The 15,835-nt window shown below is 42.2% G+C and overlaps 1 protein-coding gene across 1 annotated transcript in view; it reads left to right on the forward strand.

Moving 5' to 3' along the window:
• DNAH7 (dynein axonemal heavy chain 7) overlaps positions 1-15,835 on the forward strand; it is an 880,767-nt gene that overhangs the window by 497,350 nt on the left and 367,582 nt on the right. The window contains exons 39-40 of the mRNA XM_075317837.1: positions 5,822-6,041; positions 8,747-9,619. Of these exons, the coding sequence (XP_075173952.1) occupies positions 5,822-6,041; positions 8,747-9,619 (1,093 nt within the window). The remainder of the gene's footprint in view (positions 1-5,821; positions 6,042-8,746; positions 9,620-15,835) is intronic.

A 15,835-nucleotide genomic window follows, 5' to 3' on the forward strand; every position in this document is an offset into this window, starting at 1 on the left:
GGCAACTTCCTTTCCTTTGGCAAAATGGGTCAGAAGAGAAATTTGACGAGCTCTGAAAAGTCCAAAATTGTGAGATGTCTTGCAGAGGGATGCAGCAGTCTTCAAATTGCCAAACTTTTGAAGCGTGATCACCGAACAATCAATCAAGCGTTTCATGGCAAATAGCCAACAGGGTCGCAAGAAGCATGTTGGGCAAAAAAAGCACAAAATAACTGCCCAGAAATTGAGGAAAATCAAGTGTGAAGCTGCCAAGATGCCATTTGCCACCAGTTTGGCCATGTTTCAGAGCTGCAACGTGACTGGAGTATCAAAAAGCACAAGGTGTGCCATACTCTGGGACATGGCCAAGATAAGGAAGGCTGGAAAACAACCAGCTTTAAACAAGAAACATAAGATAAAACGTCAAGACTGGGCCAAGAAATATCTTAAGACTGATTTTTCAATGGTTTTATAGACTGATGAATTGAGAGTGACTCTTGATGGGCCAGATGGATGGGCCAGAGGCTGGATCAGTAAAGGGCAGAGAGCTCCACTTCGACTCAGAAGTCAGCAATGTGGAGGTAGGGTACTGGTATGGGCTGGTATCATCAAAGATGAACTTGTGGGACCTTTTCGGGTTGAGGATAGAGTGAAGCTCAACTCCCAGACCTACTGCCAGTTTCTGGAAGACAACTTCTTCAAGCAGTAGTACAGGAAGAAGTCGGTATCGTTCAAGAAAAACATGATTTTCATGCAGGACAATGCTCCATCACATGCATCCAACTACTCTACAGCGTGGCCGACCAGTAAAAGTAAAGGACTAAAAGATGAAAAACTAATGACATGGCCCCCCTTTTTCACCTGATCTGAAACCCATAGAGAACCTGTAGTCTCTCATAAAATGTGAGATCTACAGGGAGGGAAAACAGTACACCTCTCGGAACAGTGTCTGGGATGCTGTGGTGGCTGCTGCATGCAATGTTGATTGTAAACAGATCAAGCAACTGATAGAATCTATGTGTGGTAGGTTGTTGAGTGTTATCATAAAGAAAGGTGGCTATATTAGTCACTAATTTTTTGGGGTTTTGTTTTTGCATGTCAGAAATGTTTATTTCTAAATTTTGTGCAGTTATATTGGTTTACCTGATGAAAATAAAGTGAGATGGGAATATATTTGGTTTTTATTAAGTTGCTAAATAATTCTGCACAGTAATAGTTACCTGCACAAACAGATATCCTCCTAAGATAGCCAAATCTAAAAAAAAAACACTCCAACTTCCAAAAATTTTAAGCTTTGATATTTGAGTCTTTTGGGTTGATTGAGAACATAGTTGTTGATCAATAATAAAAAAAATCCTCTAAGATACAACTAGCCTAATAATTCTGCACACGGTGTATATGGGAAGGGGTGGACGTTAACAGCAGTAGTCAAAGTCAAAATTTGGGGACTTTAGTTTGGCTTGCCCTCTTCTGGAGCGATTAAAAACTGTGAAAAAATTCAGTCTGTTGAATTTAATCACAGTTAGGCCGGAGTTACACCTGCAAGAGACTCGCGCGAGTCTCGCATTGTATCACCTGGCATGGCCACACACTGTCCTGATAGGAGCGGGTCGACTGCATTTATCTCTATGCAGCTGAGACACTCCCGTTCGGAGAGCGTCAGGCCATGTCGGGTGATGCGATGCGAGACTCGTGCGAGTTTCTCACAAGTGTGACTCCGGCCTAAGTGTCTGCATATTCTGTGGAGAGGCATGTGCAACTGTCAGTGATTGCCCCAGAAAAACTGAAAATACACTCTGACAGCACACTAGCAGCCAGGCAGGCCAGCACCTCCAAAGCATATAAGGAGAGGTCGGGCCAAGTGTTCAGCTTGGACACCCAATAATTAAAGGGAACTTAAGTATCAGAAAGGATGCAGGTGTGGTCACTTAAGTACCCCTTGACCATGATGTGCAACTTCTGCCTCCTTGGCATTGTTACAGGCACAGATAGCCCTTGCTGATTTGCTGGTTTATTGAAAATGGCCCAGTTTGTGCACATTTTCCCTCAGTCTGGGTTGGACCTGGTGTTGTGAATGTCATCCAAGTGGGTGCTGGTGTGGAGCTCTCTCTGGTGGCCAGGAATGGTAATAAAGCTGAGGCTGAATCTGTGAGCAAGACAGGTGTTGGAGTTAATTGGGAATCCAGGAAATCCTATTGCAAATCATACTAGTGTATTTAGGAGACCATTTTCTGCCTGGCTACCGCCGGTGGTAATACTTCGTGCCTGCTTCTGAAGATGTCTGGGAGTTTTCCCTTCAATTTCTCCCATTTCTTCTGTGCCTGAATCCACTCCAGATACGTTTGCTAGTTTCTGTGTTTAATTGCTGAAATTGCACTTAAGGTTGTTTCTGCTTATTCCATTTGGTTCTGTGTTTGGTTTCTTGTATGTGAGAATAGTACCTGGATTATGCAGACATTGATGCCATTGACAGGCCCTCACTTTCTCCAGATCCGAATCCAATTGAGAACCTCCATAATGGTCCCAATTCATCATAACGTTTATGCTAGAAAACTGTTGTAAAAAGCTTTAAAAAGTCTATGTGAATCAGGCCTATGTATCATTACATACAATGCTCTTAAATACAGTGAAGGAAATAATTATTTGATCCCTTGCCAATTTTGTAAGTTTACCCACTGACAAAGACATGAACAGTGTATAATTTTAAGGGTAGGTTAAATTTAACAGTGAGAGATAGAATATTCAAAATAAAATCCAGAAAATCATATTGTATAAATTATATAAATGTATTTGCATTTTTTAGAGCGAAATAAGTATGTGATCCCCAGCAACTATTAAGAGTTCTGGCTCCTACAGACCAGTTAGATGCTCCTAATCAACTCGTTACCTGCATTAAAGACAGTAAAAATTGTCACCTGTATAAAAGACTTCTGTTCACAGACTCAATTAATCAGTCAGACTTTAACCTCTACAACATGGGCAACACGAAAGAGCTTTCTAAGGATGTCAGGGACAAGATCATAGACCTGCACATGGCTGGAATGGGCTACAAACCATAAGTAAGATGATGGGTGAGAAGGAGACAACTGTTGGTGCAATAATAAGAAAATGGAATAAATACAAAATGAGTGTCAATAGACATCGATCTGGAGCACCATGCAAAGTCTCACCTCATGGGGTATCCAGGAACACGAGGAAGTTGAGAGATCAGCCTAAAACTACACGGGGGGAACCTCTTAATTATATCAAGGCAGCTGGGACCACTGTCACTAAGTAAACCATTGCTAACACATTACGCCATAATGGATTAAAATCCTGCAGTGCCCGTGAAGTCCCACTGCTCAAGAAGGCACATGTGCAGGCCCATCTGAAGCTTGCCAGTGAACACCTGGATGATTCTGAGAGATTGGGAGAAGGTACTGTAGTCAGATGAGACAAAAATTGAGCTCTTTGGCCTTAACTTAACACGCCATGTTTGGTGGAAGAGAAATGCTGACTATGACCCAAAGAACACCATCCCCACTGTCAAGCATGGAGGTGGAAACATTATGTTTTGGGGGTGTTACTTTGCTAAGGGCACAGGACTATTTCACCACATCAATGGGACAATGGATCCTGAGTGACAACCCCCTTCCCTTCTCCAGGACATTAAAAATGGGTCGTGGCTGGGTCTTCCAGCATGACAATGACCTAAAACATACAGCCAAGGCAACAAAGGAGTGGCTCAAAAAGAAGCACTTAAGGTCATCGAGTGGCCGAGCCCGTCTCCAGGCATTAATCCCATAGAAAACTTATGGAGGAGCTGAAGTTCCGAGTTGCCAAACAGCCTTAAAATCTTAATGATTTAAAGATGATCTGCAAAGAGGAGTGGACCAAAATTCCTCCTGACATGTGCGCAAACCTCATCACCAGCTACAAAAAACGTCTGATTTGCTTGTAAACAAGGGTTTTAAGTCTTGTTTGCCAGAGGGATCAAATACTTTTTTCTCTCTGTATAAACTATATAAATTTATTTGCATTTTGCAATGTGATTTTCTAGATTGTATTTTGGATATTCTATTTCTCACTGTTAAAATTAACCTACACTTATATTTATAGACTGTTCATGTCTTTGTCAGTGGGCAAACTTACAAAATCAGCAAGGGATTAATTAAATATTTCCTTCACTGTAGCACCACAGACTGTCCCGTAGGTCATTTATGAAATTCACACAAATTGGATACATATGTCATTCAATTTTTTTACTTTCATTTTCAGAATGATCTGGCCTCCAGCCCTCATTTGGTTGATGATTTGATGATTTACCATTGAGCTATCATTTTGTTCTTAACAAATTACTTAATTTATATATTTTTGTAGTTGAAAAGGGTAATGTTGCCTGCAAAGTTGGTAATAAGTTTAATCAACACAGTAAAGAATACTTCTCACATAGCGAGATCGCTAGCGAGATCACTGCTGAGTCACATGTTTTGTGACGTACCAGTGACCTCATCAGCGATCTCGCTGTGTGTGACACTAAGCAGCAACCTGGCCCCTGCTGTGAACTCACTGATCGTTACACACTGTTCTGGTTGATTTTTTTGGTCGTCGGGCTCACACAGAGCAACACGCATCGGTGTGTTTGACACTTTACCCAACGACCTCGTTCGCGACTCACGTAGGTGTGCATTTTCGTTATTTTCTGCGCCCTCTCTGTTCCGATTGGTGATTGCTACTGCGTTCGGATTGGCCGCTTTCATCCTCTGTTCTGGCTTGTAGATCGCAGTACATTTCAGAGGGCTGAATTCACTTCTCCCGGCCCGCTTGTAGCAGCAGATCGTAATACAGTCCACTCTGCATCAGGACTGTAGGATGGACAAGGATGGAGAAGGATGGAAGCGCTATTATGTTGCCTTCTCTAAAGGCAAGGCCGCCCAGTCACAATGCAGTTACGACCACCAATCGGAGCAGATGGGCGCGGAAAAGGCAATGTAGATGCACGCCTATGTTACTAATCAAGATTTGAATCGTACTATGTGACAGGGTCCCAGTGACCGCCGTATTGTTGCTGCGTCGTTGGGAAGATCTGACTGTTTGACAGCTCACTAGCGACCCCATAGCCACGTACCAGCGATCCTGACCAGGTCGTATCGTGGTCGGAATCGCTGGTACGTCGTTTTGTGTGACAGTACCCTAAGTCAAAATAGTCATTTGGCTGAGAGTGCCCAAAGTTTTGGATTATTGTACATATACTTTCACACTTTAGGAACGTGAGATGTTCATTCATCTTTACAGAATAACTTGTTATAAAACATACAGGCCTTACTTTATCTATACCAGCACGAACAGCACTGGTCTTAATGAGGGAGAGTGTTGGAGTCAGATGTTTCTAATTAAGTAAAAGGGCGTGCATCATAATGAATCGGGTTCATCGGAATGTATGGTCCAGCCATCATTACATTATAGAAATTACTCTGCATGAACTAGACATGAGCCAGAATCTATATGAGTACAAGTACAATGGCTCAGAATCATCAAGGCTCCTGTTGCTTTCCAGTCTTGACCATCTAAAGCATGGCATGCGCTTCTGTGGGCCTTGCCACAAATCAGTCAGTGACTGGAGTTACATTTCTGCAGTAAGGTATGAAAAAGCCAAAAGTCACAACATTTTTGTGCAACTTCTGGTGAAAACAGTTTGATGAATCAGAGCCATAACAGAAATATTGTTAGCTGTTATCCTTTTGTTCAAAAAGTTTGCAAGTAACAAAAGTATAAAATCAATTTGTATTTTAATTAAATTAACTTTGACACTTTATTTCTTGCATTACTCATACATGTGTTGCATTCTTTGTTTCTGCTTCAGGTATAACTTTCCAAGTGAATATACAGTATTAACCCCACAAATAATACACAGCACGATGGCAGTGTACAAAGAAGCAATGAAAAATCTATTGCCAACACCAACAAAATCTCACTACTTATTCAATCTACGTGATTTTTCCCGTGTCATTCAAGGCATCTGTTTATCACGTCCTGAGACATCAGATTCTCCTCTACTAATTAAGCGCCTCTGGGTTCATGAGGTACAGACATATTTTTAAATAGGCAACTGATTTTTTTTCTTGTATTTTATTTTTGGATCCACTTTTGACTTTACGTGAACAAAATAAAAAGAGGCCCTAAAATAATTCAGATAATACACAGTTGTTCACTGCTCCTGGCAACAGGTGGAAACCTCAGGCCAGACACCTCTTCAGTAAATGTATTACATAGTGGGCATTTAAATGTACACCCAACAAAAACTTAAACACAACACTTGCTTTTGCTCCAACTTTTCATGAGGTGAACTCAAAGATCTAAGATTTTTCTATGTACACAAAAAGGCCTTTATCTCTTAAATATTGTTTACAAATTTGTCTAAATCTGTGTTAGTGACACTTCTCCTTTCTGGAGATAATCCATCCACGTCACAGGTGTGGCGTATCAAGATGCTGATTATACAGCATGATTCTTGCACAGGTGTGCCTTAAGGTGGCTTTACACACTGCAACATCGCAAACGACATCGCTGTAACGTCACCGGTTTTGTGACGTTACAGCGACCTCCCCAGTGACATTGCAGTGTGTGAAACACATCAGCGGACTGGCCCCTGCTGTGAAGTTGTGATCGCTACAAATCGTTCAGGACCATTCTTAGGTCCTTTTGTTTCCCGCTGTGCAGCATGATCGCTAGAAAGTCTCAGTGTGTAAAGGGGACTTTACAGCGACTTCCCTTTCAAATAGCTGCTTTACAACGTCCCCAACAACCAGCTAGGTCGCTCTGCAGGTCCCGATCGCTGTTGCGTCATTGGCCAGGTTTGCCTGTTTGACAGCTCACCAGAGACTTTGTAGCGATCCCGGCCAGGTTGGGATCGCTGGTGGGATCGCTAGAAAGTTTCAGTGTGTAAACCCAGCTTTAGGCTGGTCACAATAAAAGGCCACTCTAAAATGTACACTTTTATCACACAGCACAATGCCACAGATGTTGCAAGTTTTGAAGGCGTGTGCAATTGGCATGCTGACTGCTGGGATGTCCAGCAGACCTCAGGATCTCATCACGGTATCTGTGTGCATTCAAAATGCCATTTTGAATGCATAGAGATACCGTCACAAGATCCTGAGGTCCATTGTCGTGCCATTCATCCATGACCATCACCTCATGTGGCAGCATGATAATGTACGGCCCCATGTTGCAAGGATATATACACAATAAGTGGAAGTTGAAAACATCCCAGTTCTTGCATGGCCAGCATACTCACCGGATATGTCGCCCATTGAGCATATTTGGGATACTCTGGAATGACATAGCTGACTGCATGTTCAGATTCCTGCCAATAACCAGCAACTTTGCACAGCCATTGAAGAGGAGCGGAACAACATTCCACAGGCCACAATCAAAAATCAACTCTATATGAAGGAGATGTACTGCACTGTGTGAGGCAAATGGTGGTGAAACCAGATACTGACTGGTTTTCTGCACCCTTCCCGGCCTCTCCAATACTGTAAAACTGCACATTTTAGAGTGATCTTTTATTGTGGCCAACATAAGGCACACCTGTGCAATAATCATGCTGTCTAATAAGCATCTTGATATGCCACACCTGTGAGGTGGATGTATTATCTCTGGAAAGGAGAAGTGCTCACTAACACAGATTTAGACAAATTTGTAAACACTGTTTGAGACAAAAATGCCTTCTGTGTAAATAGAAAACGTCTTAGATTTTTTAGTTCAACTCATGAAAAATTGGATAAAAAACAAAAGTGTTGTGTTTAGTGTAAAATATGGATAGATTATGTCAGTGTAGCTCTCTGTCCTGGATGTAGATTTTTAAACAGTATATCCGCAAGGGTGTGTTTTAGTAGATGTACATGGCATTTGTGGTGGCAGATATAAACTATCAAATAATTTGATATCAGGCAGAACAACTCCCATATGGTACTTGAATAATGTGGATGCATGTTCAAGAAGAGTTGACCATTGTTTATCTATACATCAGTATATATAAAAGTAGATAGAACAGCAATCCATACACATGTAAAACTCTAAAAGTTATGCTTTTATCTAGATTAAAAGAAAACCTCACATAAAAAAACAAATTTATATCAGGTCAAAACCTATTTATCAGGCATGATATAAAGTAGTTCTGAAGACAGTAGAGGTCTTGATAAGAAGGTATAAAAAGGTGCAATTCTCTGAGTCTTGGACCTCACATCATGTGAGTAGGACACCCTGAATAGCATATTTTCATTACATGTTTTGATGTCCGAGACAAGGGCCACGACGCGTTTTATGTCTTATTAGCAAGACCACCACTGTCCTCTGATGTTGTTTAAATCATCATATCTGATGAAGAGTCATTGACCCAAAATGTTGCGCATAACAAATGAGCATGTTTAAATTCTGGTGTTCTCTTTGGATTTGCAAAAATAAAGTATAACATTTGGAGGCATGTGTATGGAGTACTGTTCTATCTACTTATGTATACACTTGGAGAAATACCATGTACGTGCTGCACAACAACCATATTTAGACATATGGAAGGAATTTCTGCTAATAACATTATCTACAATAAGTCTAATATACAAGCGACAGCCTGCTGGACTAAAGCTATGCCTGCAGTGTCTGTGTACATTTTATATACAAGATGCAATGATTTACTTATGAAAACAGCATAAAGATGATTTGAAAAAAGATTAATGTTCATACATTTATTGTGTTATGGGATGTTTGTATGTTTCTTTTGAATCAGGTTCTTCGAGTTTACTATGATCGCCTTGTTGATAATTCCGATCAGTCTTGGCTTGTCAGCTATATTGAAGAGGTTGTGAAGAGTCACATGAGAGAAGACTTTCATCTACTTTTTCAACATCTTGACTTCAATAATGATGGCAAAGTGGAGGAAGATGACTTACGCAGTTTAATGTTTTGTGATTTTCATGATCCTAAGAGGGAAGACACCAACTATAAAGAAATAACTGATGTTGACAAGTTGCGTTTAGTTGTGGAAAGTCATTTAGAAGAATTCAACAACATTAGCAAAAAACCAATGAATTTGGTTTTGTTCAGATTTGCCATTGAACACATATGTAGAATCTCTCGCATTCTGAAACAACCTCGTAGCCATGCGCTTCTTGTGGGTGTTGGAGGAAGTGGCCGTCAGTCTGTTACTCGCTTAGCTGTTCACATGGCTGACCAGAGACTCTTTCAAGTGGAAATTTCAAAAAGTTATGGCACTTCAGAATGGCGTGAGGACTTGAAACAAATTCTACGACGATCTACAGAGGGTGATATGCATGGTGTCTTTCTCTTTACTGATACACAGATTAAGAAGGAATCTTTCCTAGAAGATATCAACAATTTATTAAACGCAGGAGAGGTTCCAAATCTTTTTCCACCTGATGAAAAACAGGAAATATGTGAAAGAATGCGACAGATAGACAGACAGCGAGATAAATCTAAACAGACTGATGGCAGCCCCCTCGCTCTTTTCAACTTGTTTATTGACCGTTGTCGAGATCAGCTTCATATTGTGCTTGCTATGAGTCCTATTGGAGATGCATTCCGGAACCGCCTTCGAAAATTTCCAGCTCTTGTTAATTGCTGTACTATTGACTGGTTCCAGGTAATATTTCTTATACTTACATAAAGGTTTTTAGTTTTTTACATTTAGCATACAAGGCTCACTATAAAACATAGCAAAACAGTTAGCACCAAATTAGTCTGTCCAGGGCCGCCACTAGGAATTTCAGGGCCCCATACTGGCAAAATTATGGGGCCTCCTTGAGACTCCGCCCAGGCTCCACCCCCACTCCGCCTCCACCCCGCAAACTTTCCACATTCCGCCACTACTCTTGGAAAAACATTATATATATAAATATATATTTTACTCACCCTTCCCGGCTCCCAAGTCACGCGGCGTCCTCTCTGAGCCACGATACATTTCAGCTGGATATGCGCCCTCCAACGCACATCCAGCTGAAGCAAGGTGGGGACCGGGGTCGGCGGGACCCTCAAACACCCCCAGCGATCATCCCGCACCTGTCTTCGGCTCACAGAGCGAATACCTGTCTCCACCGGTTGCCGAGTCCTCGCCACCTCCACGGCTCTGCTTTCCTGCAGCAGTGTGATGACCTCATCACACTGCTGCATGCTAAGCCCTGCTCTGCCCCTGCCTCCAGCAGAGGAGCGGACACTGAAAGCTGTGCAAGAAATTGTGCCTGGGCCTCCATTTTTTTATGGTGACAAAGTTGCAGATTTATATGTATATACATATATATTACATAGTGCCCTCTTTTGCTATGTACAGCACCATTCCTTACATATTGGATTCTCTTGTCATTTTTGTTATTTATAGAGCTCTGTCTTTATTTCATAGCGTCCTCTCTTGTTAGATATAAAATAACATGACTGTTGATGGAACATGGTAAAGCTTCTTTTCTGATGGACTGGTCTTCTGGTCAGATGCTGCTCCATCAGCAGTCATTTTATATCTAACAAGAGAGGATTATATAATAAAGAGAGGGAGCTGTGAATAACAAAAATAATCAGAATATGCTATATAGGAGACGGTGCTATACAGAAAAAGAGAGGACACTATATAATAAAGTACAGCACCATACATAACTAGCGAAGATGCTAATAAGGGACAGTGTTATACATAATAAAAGGAGAAATAATGTACTTAAGGACGGCGCTGTACATAGTGAGTACACTAAATAATAAGGTTGCATCCTGCATCCGTGTGCAGTGTCAGTGTGCTGCCTGATATTTCTTTCTCTGACAGCGCACTGACCCATGGAGTTTGTCCTATTCCTCATAATCAGATCAGAACAGCACATGCTCCAAGTCTTGCAGTTCTCATTCTCAGAGCTGTGATTTTCACAGATATGTGAATGGGTCTATGAAACTCTAGGGGTCCGCGTGCCGTCTAATAAAAAAAAGTCTGGCAACACACGGAAATGTCACACACATATGATAATGTGGCCTAACGGATTTAACAAATAGCAGCAATACTCCAAGTCATACAGTACATAATTAATGTTTTCAGAAAGTTACTTACCGCTGACGTCTCATCTGGTAAGTTATTTTCTGTTGTCTCTTCTCCATCTGGTCAGACCTTCATGTCGCCATCTTACAGCCACTACTCTTCTTGTCACATTGACCACTGCAGCCCTAAAAACTACAAGGTCACTTATATTGTATACATACATTTACTTCCTGAATAAACAATCCCCCAGGCTGCACCCCTGAATATAAATATGTACCAGACTATACATTATACAATGAGCCACCACCATTCAGAATATAAGGTGATAAATAAGCCGCACTGTGCCCCCATTAGCTATAATCTGTCGCCTAATAAATATAAACTAATCAGTCTCTGTGACACTTCCCCAATTAATTATAAGTCTATGTGCACACATTGCGATTTTGTAGCGGAAAATATGCAGCGTTTTACAGTTGCAAGCAAAACGCATATTTTATGCTGTGTTCTTCCTGCCAGCACATTAGAATTTGCAGCACAATTTTATGCTGCAAATACTGAATGTGTGCACAAAGCCTTAGGGCGGCTTTGCACGTTGCGACATTGCACGTGCGATGTCGATGGGGTCAAATCGAAAGTGACGCACATCCGGCGTCGCAGTCGATATCGCAACGTGTAAAACCTTTTTGATACGATGAACGAGCGCAAAAGCGTCGTTATCGTATCATCGCTGCAGCCTCCGACATTTCCATAATGCCGGTGGAGCGACAGGTGCGATGTTGTTCCTCGCTCCTGCGGCAGCGCACATCGCTGTGTATGAAGCCGCAGGAGCGAGGAACTTCATCTTACCTGCCGCCGGCTGCAATGAGAAGGACGGAGGTGGGCGGGATGTTTACATCCTGCTCATCTCCGCCCCTCCACTTCAATTGGCCGCCTGCCGTGTGACGTCGCACGGCAGGTGAGTGCATGTGAAACTGCTGTAGCGATAATAATCGCTACGGCAGCTTTCACTAGATATTGCATGTGCGACGGGGGCGGGACTATCGCTGCAGCATCGGTAACACATTGTTACTGATGTCGCAGAGTGCAAAGCCCGCCTTAGTCCCGGTAATGTGACCTCCCCCCACAATTTATCATACGTCCTTAATAGCTTCACAATGAACTTTGGGGGGGACAAGACACAACCAGGGCTATATAATGAATTTTAGTTTGGGTAGGAGGTTATCAGGGCCATATAATACATTTTGGAGCGGAAGCTATGAGGAACTTAGCATCCTCACCCACCATCCAACTCATTTTAAAGGAAACCTGCTGTCAGGTCCTCTATGCCCTCCAGCAGCCTTCACGTCTGTATGTTAAAATTGATCACCAGCCCTGTGTAATGTTATTTACTAAAATGAATGTTTAAAAAAAGAGGATTTATAAACTGAGCTTTTTCTATGCTAATTAGATCTATGACAAGTCGCAGGGGCATTGTTTCCTTAGAGTAGTCAGCCCTCTTTCCATGCTATCACACCCCTGTGGACATAATAACATGATTTCCACAAGCCGGCGTCATCGTCAGCCCCTGGAAATTTTGCGCATGCGCCTCTGTGTTCTCTCACATTGAGCCTCATCTGAACTTGGGTGTACACATCCCAGCTTCAGAAAGGCGCACTGTTACATGATCAGAGGAACAGCTTCTGCACCTCTGACCATACTCAGTGCGCCTCTCTGTAGCTGAGACGTGTGGGTGAATGAGCACAGCGGCGCGTATGCACAAAATTTCCAGGAGCTAGTGGTGACGCTGACTTGTGGAAATCATGTTATTATGCCCACAGGGGTGGGATAGCATGGAAAGATGGCCGACTAGTCTGGGGAAACTATGGCCTTTCAACTAGTCACAGGCCTAATTAGCGCAGAAACAGCTGCTATCAAAGTTGGAGAGGCAGGGAATTCTGATATAGATATATATATTTATAGATGTGTGTGTGAATGCTGCTGGAGGCCAGAGAGGACCTGACAGAGTGCATGTAAATTCACATATGATGTTCCCCTCCCCGCGATCACCATAAGTCCCTGAATCCCCTCTACCAATCCCAATCCTACCCCTCCTTATTATCCCCTCCTCAATCTATTTAAAAAAAAAACAACAAAATTAACCCTTACCTCTCCTGTAACGGCTGTACGGACCGGCGCCGCTCCATTTCTCCACCTCCCAGCTCCCGGGTACTTTTCAAATGACAGTCGCGCATGGCGTGATGACGTCATCAAGGAGTGCGCACCTGTGTCGCACAGAAAAGTGCAGGGCAGGGAGCATAGAACAGACTCCTGAGTTCCGCTCTCTTCACTGTACAGAGCTGCGGATCGCTCCCTGCCCAGCACCCTGCATGCGATGAGGGCTATCTGGCCAGGAGCCCCCAGATCCTAGAGCAGCTACAGGTCAGATTGCCCTCATTCTTGACAGGCCAGGGAGTCCCCCTGAACCTCGGGGCCCAGTGCAGCTGTGTAAGTGGTATCTCCAGTACACGTGGCTAATTTGCATGCGATGCAAATTAGCCACTGTATAGTGGCAAAAGCAGCCTTGCCAGGCCCCTCTGCTGCGGCTGTGACTGTGGCCTGATGAAGAGGGGGCAGGGCCCAGCTGGCCCGGGGTTTAATAAAGCTAAGTAATTGCCGCTGTCTCAGCCGGGCCCCTGGGCCCCCCCTCTTCATCGGGCCCAGTACACCAGGTACTGTAGAAATGCCCTGATGGCGGCCCTGGGTCTGTCCCTAACTGTAGAAGGCAGGATCCAGCTGTAATTTTAAATGCCCTCTGCTGATGGGAGGAGTTCTCCATCAGAAAGAAGTGTACTAAAATAATCTGACCAGCACCAACAAGTGTAAACAAGTGCAAGCCTAGTCAACTATTCAATATAACAAAAAAAAATGACAGCTGAACTCTGAAATGCTATCAAATGTAAACATTGTATATATGAAATTAGAATTGCATTACTGCTATTAAATTATGGTAAAAAATTAGGTATTTAAAGCAAAAAAATGTTTAAAAGAACTTAAGTCCTCAGTGGTTGATACCTTTTAATGGCTAACTGAAAAGATGGTAATAATAGCAAGCTTTCGAGACTACTCAGGTCTCTTCATTAGGCATGGTAAAGATGCCTGATGAAGAGACCTGAGTAGTCTCGAAAGCTTGCTATTATTACCATCTTTTCAGTTAGCCATTAAAAGGTATCAACCACTGAGGACTTCAGTTCTTTTAAACAATTTTTTATCTCTACTGGCTAACACGGTACAAAGATATATATTTTACCTGTATTTAAAGCACAAATTGGCCTATTCATGAGCACACAACAGCCAGCCACAAGTCACACCCTTTTGTTGGGACCCTAAACTTATATGCCTCTCCTATGCTGAAAGCCTAAAATTTTAAGGGCAGTCAGGATCCAGCTCTGATTTAAATGTACATCTGTATGTCATATCATGCAGCTAAACTTATAGATGAAGACTTACAGCTGGTGAAATAATTATTGTACACATTATCAATTTTCTAAGTAAATATATTGCTAAAGTGCTATTGACATGAATTTCTCACCAGATGTTCTTAATAACAAATCCAATCCGCACATACAAGAAAATAATACCATCAATGTCCATAAATTTAGTCATGTGTAATAGAGAGAAATTTTACTGGGAAAAAGCATTGAACACACTGAAATTTATTTAAAGGGAGTCTGAGAGCATCGTGATGTAGGCAAGTAGAATCTGAATCCTATTATCTATCACTTAGATCACTGGGTGCAGCAGTAATGACATAATGTGCATTTTTAGCTTTAGTCATGAAGCAGAGTCCACAGAGCTGTCCCTGCCCACACTAGGCTCGCCATAATGATTGTACATTGACTGTGAAGTGTCAATAAGAGGTGAGGCATACTGTACAACATGGCACAAGCCAGCAAGCCGCAGCAATGATAAGGATCCAGCTGCTAAAATAAACATAGCAAATACATAAAAGACCGGACTGTAACAACACGGGCATTCCTGAGCTTTCTGTATTAACTCTTACAACATGCTGGCTTCAGCGTATATAGTAAAAACTAGTTAACAGAGTGCCTTTAAGGCTATGGTCACACAGGGCTTTTTTGGTAAGTTTTTTTCCTGACCAAAACCTGATCTTGTGGCAGGAAATCTCCTTTGAGTCATCTGCATTTTTGGTGAGTTTTTTAGTGGCGTTTTTGGTGCATTTTTTCTACAAACTGGATTTTATCAATGAAAAAACATTGCAAAAATGCTGCAAAGAATTGACATGCTCATTCTTTGAAATCTGCAGCAAAAACGCAGGTATTTGACACAACAGTCAGGAAAAAAATCTGCAGGTGTGTGTGTGTGTGTGTGTGTGTATGTGCATGAGATTTCAGAAATCTCATAGACTTTGCTGGTGCTGTCAAAAGCAGCTTTTTATTAGCATGAATTTGCATAAAACCAAGGCAAATCTGCAGCTAAAAAACGCTGCAAAAACTTACCAAAAAAGCCCTGTGTGAACATACCCTAATACTTCGTACAAAAGCCTTTGCTGTTGATGACCGCTTCAAGACACCTCCTGTATAGAGAAACTAGATGCATGCGTTGCTTAGGTGTGATTTTCTCCCATTCTTACACACAAACACTCGGCAAATTCTGAACGTTCCTTGTATGATCTCTGAGCTTTAGTTCATTCCATAATTTTCTATTAGTTTCAGGTCAGGTGATTGGATGGACCATTCTAAACTTTATTTTCTTTCTTTGAAACCCATTGAAAATTTTCTTGGCTGTGTGTTTGGGATCATTCTGATCCTTGTTTCATTGCCATCATCCTGGTAGATGGCAACAGATATTTTT

The sequence above is a fragment of the Anomaloglossus baeobatrachus genome, chromosome 7 (assembly GCF_048569485.1).
Source record: "Anomaloglossus baeobatrachus isolate aAnoBae1 chromosome 7, aAnoBae1.hap1, whole genome shotgun sequence".
Lineage (NCBI taxonomy): Eukaryota > Metazoa > Chordata > Amphibia > Anura > Aromobatidae > Anomaloglossus > Anomaloglossus baeobatrachus.